Source organism: Vicia villosa, linkage group LG4, assembly GCF_029867415.1.
Source record: "Vicia villosa cultivar HV-30 ecotype Madison, WI linkage group LG4, Vvil1.0, whole genome shotgun sequence".
In the NCBI taxonomy this organism is placed as follows: domain Eukaryota; kingdom Viridiplantae; phylum Streptophyta; class Magnoliopsida; order Fabales; family Fabaceae; genus Vicia; species Vicia villosa.
The window spans coordinates 128,911,581-128,931,342 of record NC_081183.1 but is presented as its reverse complement, the minus strand read 5'-3'; the positions used below and the strand labels follow the sequence as shown (position 1 = coordinate 128,931,342).

The following is a 19,762-nucleotide window of genomic DNA, read 5'->3' as shown; positions in this document are numbered from 1 at the left end:
GGGGGGGGGGGGGGGGGGGGGGGGGGGGGGGGGGGGGGGGGGGGGGTGAATTAGGTACTTTATAACTTTTTCGGTTTTATGGTATAAAGTGATTATTTTTCTGGTTTATGGTAATGTTATCAAAGGATGTAAAGTGCAGAAAAATAAATGACACAAGGATATATCCTGGTTCCCCTCACAAACCGAGAGTACTCCAGTCCCCTTACGCAGTAAGAGATTTTAATATAGATGGTATCTTGTACAAGCCTAACCAAACACCAAGAACAATCCTCTTGGATTTTTCACTAAGACCACTTATGAGAACAATCCTCTCAAAGTGTCTAACTTGTTTCCAACAATCCTGGATAACAAGAATACAACAAGTATTTGATTTTGTATAAGAGTTTGAATAGTAGAACAATGTATCAATCTCTTGATTGATCTTCCCTTCCAATGTTAATAATTCACAATTCTTTAAAGTAATAGATTGCTCAAAATATTTTCTGATTTGGATGATATGAAAGTGTGTAGAAAATATCTTGAAAAAGATTGAAGAATAACAATGTGAATTTCTGAAAATTTCTAAGAGTTTTTGATTGGAAGAGGTGAAGAATGAATTTGAAATTTTGAGTATATATAGATGTTCATAACACCTCTTGAAATATCACAAGTTTCTGTATTTTAATCATGAACCATTGCCAAGATTAAAGGAAAGGTTTTAATGAAAAGGTGTTTGAGAAGGTGTAATGAAAAGATGCTGTTTTTCAAAAACGTTCAGCAAGCAATCGATTGCACCTTTGTGCAAATCGATTGCACATCTTCTAACAGTCAAAAAAATTCAAAAAACCTTCAGTGCAAATCGATTGCTATATTGTGCAAATCGATTTACACAAGCAAAAACAGAAGCGCATGTAAAAACCTTCAGCAAGCAATCGATTTACAGTAAGTGTAAATCGATTTACACTTAGTGAAAATGCATTTTTTGTTTAGGAAACTTGAGATTTAAGAAAGAGTATGCTATGCAATTTTGTGGTTTGATTTTTTGAGCATCTAAAACTTTAAGTAATTGGTAATTATTGTTATACCTATTCCAAAGAATCCATAGCTTGAATCAAAGTCTTTACACATGATGCTTTATCTTGAATATCATCTTTTCCTTCTTGTCATGTATGATTTGTCTTCATCAAAACAAAAGATCTTCCATTGAGAATCTTGATTTCACACTGTACACAAATCAATAGTCTGCAAATCCTTCAGGATTTTCAATCTTGAATTGAACCACTTTTTTTCATAATCAAAGCACTCTAATATTTTGTTTGCATCAATCTTCATACGACCTTACCAAAATTTCCTTGTCTGAGTCTTTAAACTTGTTGAAGGAGTTATAAACTCCAAGACCTGTTGTAGAAGAAACTTTTCTTTTTCTTTACTGGATGTCAATCTGTAGAAATCACAATCAGAATCTGATTCTTCAATTTGAAAACAAAAATTTTCACAAGAATATTATAACACCTAATAGCACATCATAACTATAACGACGTTTGGTTAGAGGTTGAAGATGAAGGTGTTCAGAAAAATCACACATAGTACTCGTTCACACTCAAGAAATCAAAACTAAAAAAAGGTTTCTTCAAGGTTAAGTTGTGACAAAAAGTTTGTGTGATTGACGGTTTTTCAAAGATTACGAAGTTATATTTTTTTGAGCAAGAAATAAATTGGTTTTTATATGAGCTAGAGATCAGACACAAAATAAATGAAAAACACTTTGATTCAAGTTAAATGCAAAAATGAAGATTCGAATCAATTGAGAGAATGATTTGAAATAAGATGAGAAAATCAAAATTTTTCTTGTTTGATTCGAGTCAAGCCTATCTATGACTCAAGTTACACTAAATTCCGAAATGAAAAACTTTCATAAATAAAGCTTTCTATGATCTCAAGCAAGCCCCAAATGCATGGTATAAAAAGTTGAATCAAGTCTTACCTCAATTTAGGTTCTGTCACTCAAAATGCGATCATTCATTCATGAAACCTTGAGAGGAGCAGACTCTCAAGACCCAAACGTTTCACCGCTAAACCACACACGCACTCAGATTCTATATCATGTGTATTTCACTTTCATATACTAAAATAATCCTAGTAAACACCTTGTATAAATATTTGTATAAATATGAGTGACTTGTAACAATATGATATTTAAAATAATAATGAATTCTCTTTCACTCTTTTCCATTATTTACCAGTGTTAATTGTGAAATTAATTCACATGTCAATGTAATAGTTAAGCCTTTTTAGAGTCACATCACAACAAATTCATATTTAAAAAAGAAATCATATCACTAAAAATGATTGGTAAAACAAAATCCTCCAAAACTATTAGGAAATTCAGTGGTCCCTTTTTTGTCCTAACTCTTCAGAAAATCAATGGACACCAAAATATAGTCCCAAATTTTGAAAAAAAACCAAAATATGGAGCCATTCATTTAATTCATAGGCAGCCTCTAAGCATGTTAGAGAATAGTGCATCAAAAACATCCTTTTCCATGACGTTATCAAAGAAAAAACACAACAACGAAAGAGATTTTTGTGATGCTTAATGTCGACTACTACTTGTCAAAAGATCATATATTTGAATTGATATATTACAATAGTCTATAACAATATAATTTAGTTATATTTCCTCTATTTCTTTTTTTGAAGTGGCACTTTGAAAATACATTTTTAATTTGTATCTATAATTCTATAAGCCATTTCAAAAAGTCGAAAAAATCTACTAAAGATATTTTTATTAACAATATGCAAATCATAATTCAAGTAATAAAAATTGATATTATTAAATTAAACAATATCATTTAAATTTGAATCTTAAACTTCACATTGTGTTTGAGTTTTAATCATTATTGTAACTTCGACTAAAAATAATCACTTATTTATCAATTTGAAGGTTTACAAAGTTTAAAGAAAAAGACAACAAAAGTTGAAAAGTTTTGATGGAGTTAATCATAAGAATGATATTTTACTTTTTAGAGATGAAATAAAGAAATGTGAGACTTTGAATGAAGGGATCATATGTTGATTAAGGAGGACTTGAGACCAAGAGATAAGATGAATTGAATAAAAAGTATTCCATTTTCTGAAGAGCATTCTCAAAAGCATCCCTAGGCAAAGAAAAACCATCATGCAAAAATTTAGATAACTCCTTACAAAGTGAAAGATTTTCCTCGCACATGTTATTAAGCCCGACCCCAAACTCCCGTTGAATATCTTGAGACTCCTTTAAAGTCTTTTCTAACTCCTCATTCTGCTTCCAAACAATCTCTGAAGAACGGTTCGCCCCATTCAGGCCACATCCTTATCGATTACCACCTAAACAAACTGCTTCACTTTTTCAATCAAAGAGCCCAAATACCCCAAGGGTTCTAAGGAAATCTCTATAGCAAGGAACAAGTTAGAATAGTCTAAAACCTCTTCCAAACATCTATCCCTCTCAAGGGTAAGTTCACCAACCTTGTTCTTTAACTTTTATCTCTTCCCAAAAAAATGATCATGCAATAAAACTTCTTCTAAACTAGCGACACCAAAAGCTAGAACAACGGATGCCCCGACGAACATGGTAGGCTAACTCGGCCAGTTTACCTCGACGAGTCTCTTCAAGAAGTCCCGAGAAGTAAGAATAATTTTTGTCATAGATCAAAGAACAAAATCCACTACTTGTCCTAGGACTTGGACATGACAACACTACACGATTAGCATGCATCTTTGCAGAGAACAGTCCACCGACACATCTATAGTGTCAAAGGCGCTTGGGAGGAGGACCCTTCTTACGAACTTCTTCTAACTTAGGGATGTGGCAACCTCTCCTCCAATCATGACCAAGAGAAGAATAATTTTCTTCCAAAAAGACGCGACCGAGGGAGGCTGGAGCCATATCCTTGACACCAGGAGATCGTATCTAGGTAATTTGCCCAATGAGCGGTCTAGACGGAGTACCAGCAGGTGCACCCATAGTAGACAAACCACCAGCCGAGGGCGTGTTTGAAATCATGGGCAAAGTAGGAACAATTTGGTAATGACTCTATATCCAAACCTTCCATTTTTGTCACAAATAATCGATTATTTAAAGTACCTAATTAATTAAACTTAGGACCTAATCGATTAGGTGATTTAATTGGCCCATGGATCATTTCCTGTTTGAGCCAAAAAATTTCCTGTATAAATGAAGTGCCTCCTCACTTCATTTCACATAAGAACTCATGATTTCTCTATTCCTTCTCAGTTTATCTCTCCTCTCTCTCTAAATATTTTCTTTTCATAAAATTTACCTTAGTGACTTGTGAATAAAAAACTGCTTGTGAGGAAAGACTTGTACTAATGTCATGCTATTATTGAGCCAAATATTTTCCTATATAAATGAAGTGCCTCCTCATTCCATTTCACATAAGAACTCATGATTTCTATAATTCTTCTTAATTTATCTCTCCTCTCTCTCTAAATATTTTCTTTTCACAAAATTTACCTTAGTGACTTGTGAGTGAAAAACTGCTTGTGAGGAAAGAGTTGTACTAGTGTCATGCCATTGTTGTTATTTTCAAGAATGTGATACTCTTGAAGAATTAAGTTTGGTTCTTGAGATAAGCCATTGAAAAATCTTTGCCTGATTATGGAACTTATCTGGAAAAATTTTGTTTGGTTATTGAGATCAACCTGTAATATATTTATTCGTTTTCGTGAGTACAACCCATGGAAAAATTCACTTTTGGCTGAGGATAAGATAGTGTAAAATCTCTTGATTGGCTTGTATCAAAGGTTCGTGGGCAAACCTGTAAAAGCTTAATAGTATAGTCAAATCTCAAGAAGATCACTTAGGTACCGGAGTATGCCACCGTTCAGTCAAACTTGGATAATTCAATGGTGCCATCTCTTTAACCCTTATATTTTAATTTTCACTATTTACTTTACTACTTTTATTTTCCACTGCTTTTCATTATGATCTTAAAAAATACTAATACGATTCGCTTCTTAAGTAACAAAAACTCTAAACTAAGAGCCAATTTTGAATAACACAATTCACCCCCTCTTATACTTGAAGTCACATGCACAACATGTGGAATCATAACCTAAATCATGTTAAATACAAATCATTCCAGGATGAAAATTGAATTCAAGTTATTCACTTAACAAACCCCCTATCCTTTAATGGATAAGGGTATAGTTTATGGAAAGAAAAAAATGAAAATTTTCATAGAAGGGTTGGATCGCGATATTTGGAACGCTCTGAAGTAAGGTCCATCTGTTCCTACACATGATGTCGATGGTGTTAAAGCGAACAAACCTAAAAAGGATTGGACCAAAGAGGATAAAGCAAACATGTAATGTAGTTTAAAGGCAAAAACTATCATCACTACCGCTCTCGGTCTTAATGAATTTTTACGAGTTTCTCTCAGTGAGACTGCAGAAGAAATGCGGGTTATCCTCCAAATTAACTATGAAGGAACTACTGAGGTACATAACGTAAGGTTCAGATCGTTGAATCATAAATATGAACTTTTCATAATGAAACCTGAAGATAATATAAAACAGATACTAACATGATTTACCCATATCTTGAGTCATTTGAGAACTATGGGGAAAACATTCTCAAATGAGGAATTGGTTATAAAAATTATTATATGCCTAAACCATAGTTGGCAACCTAAAGTCACTGTAATTTATGAATCTAATGATTTAGCAACCACACACGCGCGTGCGTGCACACAGACACACACACACACACACACACACACACACACACACACACTTTTTGGTAAACTCTAGGAACAAAAAATGAAATTCAAGAGGCTTTCCATAAATGAGTAAGGAGAAAAGAAAAGCAAAAGTCTAGCTCTCAAAGCTGAATATTCTGATTTTGATGATAATATGGCCCTTATAGTAAAAAAATTCAAAATATTCCTAAGGTATGAGAAACAACAAAAATAGTAACAAGAAAAAGACGAGGAGAAAGATTCATTCAATTCGACATGCTACCTATGTGGAAATAAAGACCGCATCATGCCAAACTGTCCCATAGCGAAAAAGGCAAACAAAAATCAAAGAAATATAATAAACCTCAAAAAGGGCAAGAAGGCTTACATTGCATGAGAGATAACAATTTTGAATCGTCATATGATGAAGAAGAAGCCAACATATATATTTTGGAAAATCATCAAGACGATGAGGTAACTTTTTATTTCTCTTATCATGATCTTTTTCGCCTTCGTAAGAAGCTAACAAAAGAAACAAGTAAATTGGAACACATTGTCTCTATATGAAAGGATACTATTTATGTTATTGAATCTAAAAATAAAACCTTGAGAAAAAAATGGAAATTCTTACAAAGAGACAAAATGGTCCAGTCCAAGACTCTTCCACTTTTAACGAGGAAGATGAATCTGTCAGGTGCAATGAACGTGATACCTTGAAAAACAAAATTTGTGATCTTTAAAAGAGACTTGTCAAGTTCACTAAATGAAAATATTTTGTTAGGAAACCAAAGCGCTTCTTACAATAAAGCAGGTTTTGACTATGAACCAAACAATAATAGTAAAAACTTCAGTAACATTTGTAGTGCAAAGACCAACACTCATTGCAAGACCTTAAGATGCAACTACTATAATAAAGAAGCTCATATTGCCATATTTTGTTTTATTATTAAAAGTCAATGAAGCAAAGAAAGGCATCTCATTCTTACTTTTATAAGAAATATTATGAGAGACAAACGAAAAATATATTTGTCTCATCAAATGTTTCTAAGAAAAAATCTAATGACAAAAATATTTATGAAATTAACAATAGATGACCCCAGATGATACGAGTGCCTAAAATTAAGACATGATTTTCTATTGCAGGAATTCTTTACAGTCTAGAATGCTAAATGGTACCTTAATAGCGGCTATTTAAAGCATATGACCGATGGAAATGCCTACTCCCTTGTAATTTGGATGACTACTCTCACTGCACCTGGACATTATTCTTATCTTAGAAAAGAGACGTGTTTGGTGCCTTTTGAAAATTAGCCAAGGTTTTCCATAATGAAAAAGGAGTAAGCATTGAATCCATTAGAAGTGACCACAGTGGAGAATTCCAAAATGAGGAATTCAAAAAAATTTGCAACAAGAATAGTATTCAACATACCTTTTCCACTTCATGAACTCCCCAACAAAATTGAGACAAATCTTTCTAAATATTTATGGGCTGATGCAGTAAACACTGCTTGCTATGTCATGAATCACGTCTTGATTAGACCAATTCTAAAGCGGAAGCCATATACACTATATTAATGAAGAAAACTGAATATCTCTCATCTATATTTCTTTGGATGCAAATGCTTATCCTTATTAACACGAAAGATAACCTTAGAAAATTTGACACAAAAACTGATGAAGGAATATTCATAGGATATTCCACTTCAAGCAAAGCTTTTAGAGTACTTAACGAAGAACCCTAAGAATATAAAAATCCGATTCATTTTAGTTTTGATGAAACTAACCTTAAATCATTAGAAGTAGAAGTATTTGATTGTGAAGATATTTTGGAAATGACAAATCTGGAAGAACACGATCAAGAAGCAGAACAAGGTAAAAATTAGAATCAAGTCATATATGAAGAACCTGTTCAACATCAAAACATAGATACTTCTTCGAATCATAAAGATCTTCCAAAACAATGGAGGGCGGAAAAAGACCATCTTATTCAAAATGTCATCAGAGACATCTCTAAGGGAATCACTACTCGATGATCCCTTAATAATGTATTTGACTTTATGGCTTTTGTTTCACAAGTCAAGCCAAATAAAATTGTCGAAGGTATCACTGATGAACATTGGTCGCTAGCCATGCAAGAATAATTAAATTTATTTGAACGAAATAAAGTTTGGAAACTCGTTATCAAAGTTTTAGCTAATATAGTGATTGGTTCCCGATGTGTCTTTCACAATGAGATATCTTATTGACACACAATAAATGGGTTTATGGTACCCCAATGGACCGAATTTTGACTTGGTTGGGTACATCTACTCTGATTTTAATTTGTGCGGATTGGATAGGAAAACACATGACTTACTTGGAAACACGTTTGTATCATGGCATAACAAGAACAAGGAAGTGTCACACTGTCCACAATTGAGGCAGAATACATTATCGTGGGTAGCTATTTCTTCACATTATCTGGATGAAACAACGAGTCAGCGATTATGGTGTTTATATTGTAGTTGTCCCGATAAGATGCGACAACACTAGCGCCACAAACTTCACTAGAAAATGATACTTCACTCTCGGGCTAAATACATTAAGGTTAGACGCCACTTTATTATGGATCATGTTGAAAAACAGAAATGAATACTTGACTTTATGACCTCATCTAATCAACTTATAGACATTTTTACTAAACCAATTCCTAAAGGAAGTTTCTTTTTTCATTAGAACTAAACTATAAATTTGAAGCAAATCATGCATTTACTAGCATGCCTATGTATCTCAAAATTATAATATGTGATCTATGTGCTTTGATTGTTTACTTCATTTTTTATTATGCCAAAGAAAGAGAAGTATACTCTCAAGGGGAGTAGAGTATACTCTCTACTCATGTGAGGGGGAGCTTAATTATTGCAAATGTTACTACCCGTTTTTATTTTACCACCTCCACGAGAGATGTGTTGTCATCATAAAAAAAGGGAGACTATGGATTTATGTGCTTGCATGTATGAAGTTGGTGATCCTGATGTTGGAAACTATTATGATGTTTTGAAGACAACAATGCTACATGATAATATTGGTGATATATTTCTAACTACTTGATGATGGTGACTAATTTGGAGATATCTCAAGTCTCATCAAATATAAGATTCAAGGCTCCAGTAGAGTGTTTATCATATTGGAAAATTTGGCAAAGGAAGAGCATGAAATCTTTGGAGTTATGAAAGCTCGCATGGTTGTGTTCGTATGAGTGACCAGAGTCTTGTAAACATAGGAGAGTAACTCCTAAGATACTAATAAAACTTACGTATATACTAAACAAAATTTGAAGTCTCTTTTTAGAAGATTTTTTGAGCTACCTAATTGATTAGATCCTAAGGCTAATCGATTAGATGAAGCATATTTAATTGAATACTAGATTATGATAGTTTCTCAATGATTGGTAAAAACTCTTTATTCAAAATTTCCATATTAGGCACAAATCATTGATATTTTAAGTACCTAATTGATAAGACTTATGACCTAATCAATTAGGTGAGTTAATTGGCCCATGGATTGTTTCATTTTTGAGCCAAACTTTTTACTATATAAATAAGGATCTTCGTCACTTTATTTCACACTAGAATTCATGATTTATCTATTTATTCTCAATGTATCTCACTTCTCCCTCTTTTTAAATATTTTATGTTCACCATATTTACCTTCTGAGTGAAAAACTACTTGTGAGGAAAAAGGTGTACTGATGTCGTTCCATTGTTTTTATTTTCAAGAGTGCAATAATCTTGAAGAATTGAGTTTGGTTCTTGAAATAAATTATTTGATAATATCTATTTGGTTATTGAACTCGGCCTCGAAAAGTTTTGCTTGGTTATTGAGATCATCGTGTAAAATCTCTACTCGGTTCGTGAGTTTGACTAGTGGAAAATCTCATTTTCGGTTGGGATAAACTAGTGTGAAATCTCCTGATTTGCTTGTATAAAAGGTTTATGGTAAAAAAATCATTAAATACTATATATTATAGTGAAATCTCAAGAAGATCTATTGGGACAGGAGTAACGTTCGTCCAAACTTGGATAATTCGCAGGTGTTATCTCTCTAACCATTATCTTTTAATTTCTGCTATTTACTTTACTACTTTTACTTTTCAATGCTTTTTATTCTGATCTTAAAAAAATACTAACACAATTTGATTTTTAAGTACTAAAAACTCTAAACTAATCACGAATTTGAGTTCCTAAATTCACCCCATCTCGTGCTTGAAGTCATTTGTCCAACACATGTAAGCAGAAACAAGGGTTTGAGGGAAACTATTTTGGGTCGCTCACTAGAACCACACATAAAGGCCCAATCACAAGCACCACGAGGAAATGTGCGAGGAACACGTGCAACCTCGCTCAAGAGCAGAACACATAATTTTAACTTCTCTCTAACTTCCTACAGTTCGATCTAATAAGTCGGTGATCCCGTGAAGCGACTAACAAAGTGGAAGCAACTCTAACTTTGAAAACTATATAAATATGTGCACATGTTAGACCTAAGTATTCTATTCACTCTCAAACTGAAACTACTTCTAATTTATGCACTGACTTGGGTGTTGAAGTGATAACTTTGTAGATCCACCTGCTCCGCCGTATTGAAAACACACTCTACCACATCTAAACTCTATTTCACTATATCATCAACTATTTCTTGTCCTATAATGGAAAGTTTTGTACTTGAATTCAATATAATTCTTATTTATGTTTGATACACAAATCAAGGTCACTTGCAATTTGTTCATCAATATTGAATCCTTTGTATCATCTTCAAACATGGATCGAGTGATACCATAATTATACAGCTTGTTGTATGGTGTTATACTTAAATTTCACTTTTAAAGGAAATATCACATCATTATTACAACTAACATCCAATAAAATGGAACAACTATTCAAAAATCAAATTTGAATCAGAATGACGGTGTTCGATTTAATGATATTTGTTCTGAGCCGACCAGAAAGGCCATCGACCACAACCCATATGAAGCAACTATTCATCCAAAGCACTCACAACACAATGGGGTTACCCTGAGGATGATCATAGGAGATTCAAAGCTCTGACAAGGCAGCCTTCGATTAGGCCTCTAGTTCCAGCACCACCCTTAGGACCTGCACATTATCTAGTTTCCAGTTGTTGCAGGCTAACCTCAAAGTACAATATGCAAATGATTTGCTGAACAATATGTATAGAGGAAAGACTATTTTGTTTGGAAGTAAGCTTGGATAACAACCCTCGTAAGGGAAACATGGTCCATGTAACCATTTCCATGCGAAACCAAAAAATCATCCCTGATCCGACCATGTTATAACGAGAGATAGCTATGAGATCTCAAAACTACCATAGAAGCATGAGGAAACAAACTCCTCCTCACACTCCAGGAGGACGTCGGGGGAGTTTTGTTCTCATTGAGGAACAAGTGGTAAGCCTTCGGTAAGGAACCCGCATAAGCCTCCCATATGCGCTCGTATTTTGGATAACCAAATACCAAAATCATTGGATAAACCTCCAAAATTGACTGAATATAACTGGAAGGGAGATCCCAACAAGCATGTATAACTCATCGATGAATATTGAACTACTTCCACACCAATGAGGCAGCTAAGTGAAAACTATTTGCACTCACTCTAATAGGATTCACCAGGCTCTGGTTCAAAGCCTTTCCAGATGAAAGCATTGAGTCTTAGAATGATGTATTGGAGAGATTCATCACACACTTCACTAATCGAAAGAGATAACCAATGACAATAGTTGTCCTGAGAAGGATAACATATGGGAAGAAAGAAAGCTCGCGGTCATATATCGACCGTTTCACTCAGGTAGTAATGGAAGTAAAAGGAGCTGAAGAAGGTCTCAAATGATGGATTTTGAGAACAACCCGTTCCATGATAGTTCCTTCAGGCAGAAGTTAGAATGTAGGGGAGGATCATAGTGTGAAAGAAATACTGAGCATGGCACAACCCTTCATTAACTTGGAGGAGAAATTTAATGCTTGGTTCAACAATCCAATCATAGCAAATATAGGCTCTAACTGATTGTTTGGGAAAGACTCATATGTACAGAAGGATGAATCCAACTGGGGAACCCTTGGTCGATACGATAAGTACACTTCTTTGAACACTTTTTGAGATATGATTTACCAAGAGTATGCCAACACGGAGTTTTGGAAAGGCGGAGTCAGAAACCCCTTCCTCATCAGGGAGTCATCCTGAATTGATAAAACGAAATACTATCATTTCCACAAAGGCCACAATCACAACACCGGCGATTCTATACAGTTGTAGGATACAGGTAAAGGTTTGATAAAGAGGGACCGTTTATCTGAGTATGTCTAAGGCGAAAAGAGGTAGACAAGAATCGCCCAAGAGAAAGTATTCCTCCAAAGCTGTAGATACCTTGACCAGGTAAGACTGAACCAACTACAAAGATAAAGGAGTAAGCAAGGGTAAGTGCCAACACATTTCTTCTATTACTAGAGGCACACTACATGTGAACATCCTGTCCAAAGGGATGATGAAGTGGAAAATCATTGAATTGATGATTGTCCATAAGAAGTAAGATGGAACATTAACCCAGACCCCATATAGGCCAATGCCCGGGTTTCAGGATTGTAAGAAAAATAGAGAGGGGGGGGGGACCTCGAACGAGATCTTCCTCCTAGTCATAACTGCTATGGTCGGGAATTTCGATGTCTCCCAGATCCTGATCGATAGTGTCAAATCATGCGACATAATATATTCAGAGTTGTTTGAGAAGATTGGCCTCAAGAAATAAAGTTTATGACCATACAAAAGGTCAGACTTACAGGCATTGACGGGCATGACCACCCGCATGTGGGGGTATTGTCGAATTGATGATATATATAGAAGAAGCAAAAGGAATATGGTTTGTGAACTCATAATCCCTTGTAGTCCCTTATAAGAGTGTCTACAATTGCATACTCGACAAAACCTTTGCAAATGCCCTTGATGCCATGGCCTCACTGGTCCATCTCAAACTCAAATTTCCCAACCTTCACACTGAATCGGCCATAAGGAGCAAAAATGATATACCAAATGCTCTAGCATAACCTGGGGATATTGATGTCATGGAGATTAAATAGCCTCCCTAACTGGCCAATTGAGGAATATAAAGATCTGACCTCCAAAAAGTGGCTAACCTAATAAGATGTGAAATAGGGAGAACAAGCGATGGTCTGTTCACTTGGTTATGTTTTCAAATTTATATTTAATGTTATTTCTCGTATAACTAATTCTTTATTAAAGTGTATTGTGAACTCCCAATTATTAATGAAGAAATCGCAAATTCTGAAAATATTTCTTTTCTTTGTACTCATATAAGGTAATGATGAGTCTGGGGTACCATCGAATGGATTGAAACCCTCAACACAAAGACTCAAGGGTGCTGTTGCAAACGACCTGAACATGTAACTATATCAATGAAAACCCCACAATGTAAAACATACACACACACACACACAATGAAAATAGAAAAACCACTAAAACGACAATAGCGGTCTACCTCCCTTTGGTAGCTAGCCACTCAGAAGCCGCGGTGGGTTGGCCACACGCCAACCTCGAACCAGGTTTCACCTAGGGGGAGGGGTATCCATTCTTATCCACTTTGGGGGAATACCTCCTAAATTCATGCAAAATTTGGAGAAATTTACTCAGAAAGTATATATGCCTTAAACAGGTAAAAACAATGACACAACATATATTTCATTTCACTCACACTTCATAGGGCATGATATTTCATAAAAAAAAGAAGAAAGAGGTCAGTAATCCCTAAAAAAGACGATCTTTCCTTATTTGAGCATCTGGTGCATCCGTAATTGTACCCTGAAAATACCTAGAAGAGAGTGAAAATGCTCTACACACTAAAGAGTGTTATCAAAGGACTCATAAACGACCATGATACTAGCAACAAATGACTAATTTAAACTCAAAACCAAGGAAGCATTCTCAAGATGCAGGCTTCCAAGGCCTCCTTGAACTGCAGAAAGGGACGTGTGTGTAGCAAATACAGTCGCCCGCATAGAGGCCAAAGCTTTATCCTTCCTTGATACACCCTCACCAAAAAGGTTACCTGATTGACTAACGAGGCAGGGTGATCGAGGGAACATAAGTCATCACTTACATTGGTAAAAGAAACAAAAGTTTTATGTAATTCTTACAGGTATATATCCTGTTGAAGCATTGACCACAAATACTTTCCCATAAATGCCACCTCTTCACTTGTCACTATTTATATAGAAAGGCATCCCAATGACTGGTGCTGCTAATGGCCAGAACGACAAAAGTACTTCGGGTATATTACACCATATTTGATAGCTCTTCCTTGAGAGCCCCACCAATTAGGTTGGCCAAGTAAGATCAATCTTCTTCCGAGGTAGACGCCGAATCTATAAATAGTAATTACCAAACGTAAGAGCATTAAGCATAGTTGTATTGAATGCAAGGGGCAAAATGTATTTGAAACTCACAAAAATGACTTTCCTTTCCTCCTTGGTGCGGGCATCCATTTGCAAATAGGTTTTAGTAAGTCGTTTAAAACATTTTCGTGAAGCCTCGTTCTGAGGGGTGACACCCCTGACATGATCCAACTCTTTGACAAAAGCAACCAACAGTCTCTTCAGATAAAGTTCATCCCGAGATAAAATGTTTTCCTTGTAGACATACAACCCATTCCTCATCAGGAAATGACATTTGTTCCAGTACTTGGGAAACAAGTCGGTAAACATGTCATTCACGCTAGTCCCTACGGTACATACCATTGCATGAACCTATATACAAAGAGGAACAATCAAGAAGAATCAATTTTTGAAATTCTTTAGGCTCTTCAAAAAGGATTCAAAGTCGCGAACAAACTACACCAGGTTAATCAAGCCATAGCCCTGCACATGGACTGCAGAACTACAATGTACTTTGAAGAGGTGGAAGAAAAGGGACAAAAAAGGTTACCCCGTTTGACATTTGCACGAGTACTAGAAAACTTTAATATATATCTTGCTCGCAGGGTGCAATTGCGGGGTGGGGGGAAACCATCAAGTGATTCAAAACTTCTATTTCAAAGTTGTTAAAGTGAAACCAGAAACCCAAGATTGAGAGGGTGTATTTATAGAAATGAATGATACATTTTCCATACTTGCTACATATCCCGTTGTCTTCATTAATGGTCTATACGCGCCAATCCAAAGATAGACCTATGTCTAAAAAGGCTCCGTCTAGACTATCCTCTTGAATAAAGATAGAAACAATTGATGAAGAGACATGGTCAACCCAGGAGACAAAAATGTCTTCTTTTGATTTCCGACTCATTGAGGGCACTACTTTTTTCAATTATAGAAGGGAAAAAGCGTTGCAGAAAATGAAAGTAACAAAGAAGCAAAAATAATGCCTCAAAAAATGAAATGCTGACTCTTTAGAAATCGTGTGATAACTTACTAAAAGCAACAAGCGCTATCAACACTCTAGATCACCTCAACAAGTCAATTGAGTGTTTAAGTTCCCAAAGACCATTATGATGAAACCTACGAAAAGACGTCCGAGGCATGAGGGGCATTAAAGGCGTGAATTCCCCGATAACAATAACGTCACCTCTCGACAGTCCACTTAAACCAAGGTATAACCAACATGAACGAGGCTAATACGACAAACCCTCGCACTGTCAAGCAGATACGAGGGCTTGAGGGGCAACTCTTCTAGATTGGCCATAAGGGCCATCAACTGCAACTTAGAAAAAACATCTATTCACCCAAAGCATTCGCAGCGCAAGAGGGTTACCATGAGGAAGAACATATGAGATCCACACGTAGGATATATCCGACAATTTCCCACATCTCACACCAGGAGAATAACGACTTGTTATAACTGTTCCACTGTATAAAAAACACATGTGCCAATTTCACGTGGCAATTTTAAATTCACATTTTATTCACTCACCTTGTTTACATACTGACTCGAGCGTTTGAATGTTAACCTTATAGGTCAATCCTTCTTCCACCGCAACAGAAATTCAAATCCATCGTTGCACATCAAAACCTCCATTGTCGGATCAATTTTAATTCCATAATTGAAGTAGGACTTTGGACCTATAAATATTTCTTTGACACAAGATAATAAACAAATTTGAGATCAATAAAGAAATAAATGAATAAACATATAAGTACATAAATAAATAAAAGAAATAGAGAGAATCATGAGCCATGAAAAATTCGGTTCCTCACAAAAAGGGAAAAACACACTTTTCTTATCTACCATTCGAATTCGCAACGACTTCGCTTTTCGCGTCTCATTGAAGCGCTTATTCTCCACTTTATATATAAACCTAACAACCCTTTTTCTCTTTTCTTAATTGATTTCCCTCTTCATCCCCATTTCTCTAAATATCTCTCATAGCTGCATTCTTAGCTTCTTCACTCACCTGATTCATTGGTTTCTTCAGGATCTGTTCGTAAGTAGGTTTCCTTAATTTTTTTTTCTATATACAATTTTCATTGCATGATTTGTTTATTTATTTATTTACCAATTCAATAAGGTGTGTTTGTGTTGGATTTTGTGTTCTGGGTTTCCTAGGTTGCGTATGTTTTGTTTTTCCTTGTGGGTTTTGACTATCTTTGGGAAAAGATGCGAACTTTTTGTTTTAAGCTTCCATACACAAAATGGGCTATTAGAATTATGAGTAATTGATGAATTGAAAAAAAAAACAAATTTTGAGTAATTGTTTTTTAATTGATGAATTTTGCTGCTATACTTTGGTGTGATTTTACATTAAGTTTTGTGAAGTAGTTGTTTTAGTTGATTAGGCTCTTGTGTTAATCAATGGTTTTGAGTATTATAATAATAAGTGTCACTGTCAATGACGCTTGACTGAGTAAGAGAGAGAGAGAGAGATTGGAAGCAAGCAAACAAGAACATTGATTTTAGTACACATAGATTATTAGTGTTTCTAGGCTTTTGTTGGTTTTTAACTATTAGCAGAAGGAGCTTAGCTTTTTGATTGCTTATGGTGATGAATTGAATAGAATTTGGTCATATATATGTTGGGAAAGTTTCTCTGACACTGAATATGTATTTGAGTTGAAGTTAATATTACTGTGAAACTTAATTTTACTTCAATGAATCTAACAGAGTAAGAAGTGGAGAGGATCTTGACCCTCTTTCAATATCCTCCTCTCTGTTTATATCTATCTTATAGTAGTTTGTTTTATACTTATACCTGCAAACTCGTTTTCGTGTTGTATTTTCTTTATCGGTTGACCTGGTGGCTGCTACTGTTGTATGTGGTGCAGGCTGCAAGGTTTATTGAATGAAACCTTGTTGGACTTGGAGGGTTGTTTAGTGTATCAATTGAGCCCTTCTACAATCTAGAAAATCTATCAGTTGAGTTTCCTATATGCATTGATTAAAACAAATTCGATATTTCACGTACGTTTTGTATATACATGTGATATTGATATTGTTGAGCATGAATTCTTAAACCAGGGGATAAACATGCTTAGTCCTGAAGGTGAACTGAAAATAAGTTTCGGCTATCAATGCAATGAAGACAAAGGTATCCCCTGCAAGGTTGCCAAAGGGTACAAAATCCTTCCTGAAATGCGAAGAACAAGCAGTTTCTCTTGCTTGTCTGGTGCTGCCTTGAGTGCAAATGCTACACTTGCCAACACAAACATCTGCAATGGTGTTATAGGAGAAGAAATCCTTCCGAATTTGGACTCTCCTAATTCATTTCGGCGGGTACCCTCTTCGCCGTGTCTTGGAATGTTGGATATGCTATCATCTTCTCTCCCAAGTAGTTTGTCAAACCTAAGTTGCAGCCCGTCCAGTCCAAGTCATATGCTTGAATACGACCCTTGTTCGTTAAGACTCATGAGTCCTTCCTCTAGAAATGAAAGTTTTCTCAGTGCTACAGAAGTACAGGTAGCAGGAGGAGCTGCTGGTGAAGATAGGGTTCAAGCAGTTTGTTCTGAAGAAAATGGTTGGCTATTTTGTGCAATTTATGACGGATTCAACGGGAGAGATGCGGCAGACTATCTCGCCTGTACTCTTTACGACTCTATTGTATCTTATCTGAATAAAATAGATTGGAATTCAGAACCGAATTCCATCAACGCTTCTGACAATATCGGTTTGGGTGATAGTTGTGTTCTTGATCACGAGCATCAATCTTCATCAAACAAATCATTTTCGCATGTGGTACTTGATAGCCTCAAACATGTTCTTGATCAGGTTGAGAATGATTTCTTGTACATGGTTGAGCAGGAAATGGAGGAACGTCTGGATTTAGTTTCGATTGGATCTTGTGTTTTACTCGTGCTTCTTCATGGAAATGATTTGTGTACGCTCAATCTTGGTGATAGCAGAGCCGTGCTTGCAACGAGCAGTACAGGTAACGGAGTGAACGGGAGTGAGAGGTTGAAAGCTATTCAGCTTACTGATAGTCATACTGTTGACAATGACAGTGAAAGAGCTCGACTTCTTGCTGAGCATCCTGATGATCCTAAGACCATTGTAGCAGGGAGAGTGAAAGGAAAGTTGAAGGTTACGCGTGCTTTTGGAGTTGGGTACTTGAAAAAGGTTGGTTACATTTTAAGAATTTTTTGTATTGCCATATCCGTGCTGTATTTTACCAAATAGATAAACTTGATTTTTTTTTTCATACAGAAATTTCTGAATGATGCATTAATGGGAATCCTCCGAGTTCAAGATCTTAGAAGCCCACCATACGTTTCAACGGATCCATCATTGAACGTGCATAAAATCTCTCCTTCCGATCAATTTGTTATAGTTGCAAGTGATGGTTTATTCGACTTCTTCAACAATGAAGAAGCAGTAAATCTTGTGGAGTCTTACATCTTGCGCAATCCTCATGGTGATCCTGCCAAATATCTCATCGAAAAACTAGTAACAAAAGCAGCTGATTCTGCAGGTTATTTTCCTAGATATCATACTAAGTTTACAGATAGATGTTTATGGTTTTATTATCAGTTCGGTTACATTATCGATTCTCTTACAGGTTTCAGCACGGAGGAGTTGATGAATGTTCCGGCTGGAAGTAGGAGGAAATATCACGACGACGTCACTGTAATGGTGATCATCCTTGGGATGAATAAACGGACTTCAAAGGCGTCGATTTGCATCTAGACAATGACGAAAGAAAATTCGCACATGAAGCTTTTCAATGGAAACTAAAGTCATTTTTTGTATTGTAGAAAGTTGGGATATTGGAAGATTGTACATATGACAATTTTGAACATAGAATCATTAGTTCCTTTGTATTCAAATATTTTGTGCAGTGCTTCCATTTTGCTGTAGAAATGCATGTAAAAAAATAAATAGGCTGCATTACAAATTATGATGAATTCATTCATTGATTGGCATAATATATTTGTGGAATTCAAATTAATATGAGGTGTTTTTCATTTAGATGTCCAATTTTTTAAAGTAAACCTTCAAGGGAATTTGTGCATGTAACAATGATGTCTAATTTAGAATGCTAACTCCACTTCATTGTCACAAGTGCTTCTTTGCTGATTTTGTCAAAAAACTTAAATTTGACTCTTTGGTAAAATTGACTTATAACGTTGGCTTACTATTTCAAACTTGTATTTGTATTTTCAATATGCCCGAATTTCTTATAGAAAACACTAAGATCTAAACTGTGGGCGGCTGGAAAGTTTTACTTATTCAAATTACTTCTAGAATGATCATATTATATCTACAACTATACAGTTCAAATATCTTTATATGTGTAGGAGTTGAAATGTTATTAAATAGACCAAGAATATCGATACAAAGTTATTAACGTGACTAACAATTCTGAGCAAAACTGTTCTTTGGTAGAACTAAATGCGGAATGATGTCTAGATAGAATGGAGTAAGCTTCTTACGTGGTGGAAAAGAATTGACCTACAAGATTAGCACTTCAACGCTCAAGTCAGTTTTAGAGTGAAAAGTAATGTGAAAGTAAATTATGGTATAGCATACATCAGGTCTTGCGTGAGATCTTCTTGT

General features: G+C 35.4%; 1 protein-coding gene and 1 long non-coding RNA gene across 6 annotated transcripts; one reads left to right on the top strand and one right to left on the bottom strand.

Annotated features, from left to right (window-relative positions):
• Nucleotides 1-187: 187 nt before the first annotated feature.
• Nucleotides 188-15,936, bottom strand: LOC131595201 (uncharacterized). 3 transcript variants are annotated; one of them, XR_009281776.1, is made up of 5 exons: nt 15,689-15,936; nt 6,352-6,432; nt 6,109-6,242; nt 1,322-1,420; nt 188-1,221 (listed from the first exon to the last, which is right to left on the bottom strand). It is a non-coding gene; the product is annotated as an uncharacterized LOC131595201 (long non-coding RNA). The 3 variants fall into 3 exon arrangements; XR_009281775.1 differs by having other exon boundaries at nt 188-1,420; nt 6,897-15,936; XR_009281774.1 differs by having other exon boundaries at nt 188-1,420.
• Nucleotides 15,937-16,046: 110 nt separating this feature from the next.
• On the top strand, nt 16,047-19,032 carry LOC131595200 (probable protein phosphatase 2C 40). Of its 3 annotated transcripts, none has more exons than XM_058867493.1 (5): nt 16,047-16,203; nt 17,038-17,127; nt 17,231-18,325; nt 18,413-18,677; nt 18,765-19,032. In XM_058867493.1, the coding sequence occupies exons 3-5, from the start codon at nt 17,240-17,242 to the stop codon at nt 18,890-18,892; spliced, it is 1,479 nt and encodes a 492-aa protein (XP_058723476.1). In that variant the 5' UTR covers nt 16,047-16,203; nt 17,038-17,127; nt 17,231-17,239; the 3' UTR covers nt 18,893-19,032. The 3 variants fall into 3 exon arrangements, with proteins under 3 accessions (XP_058723476.1, XP_058723477.1, XP_058723479.1); XM_058867494.1 differs by having other exon boundaries at nt 16,048-16,199; XM_058867496.1 differs by lacking the exon at nt 16,047-16,203 and adding an exon at nt 16,503-16,877.
• The last annotated feature ends 730 nt before the right edge of the window (nt 19,033-19,762 follow it).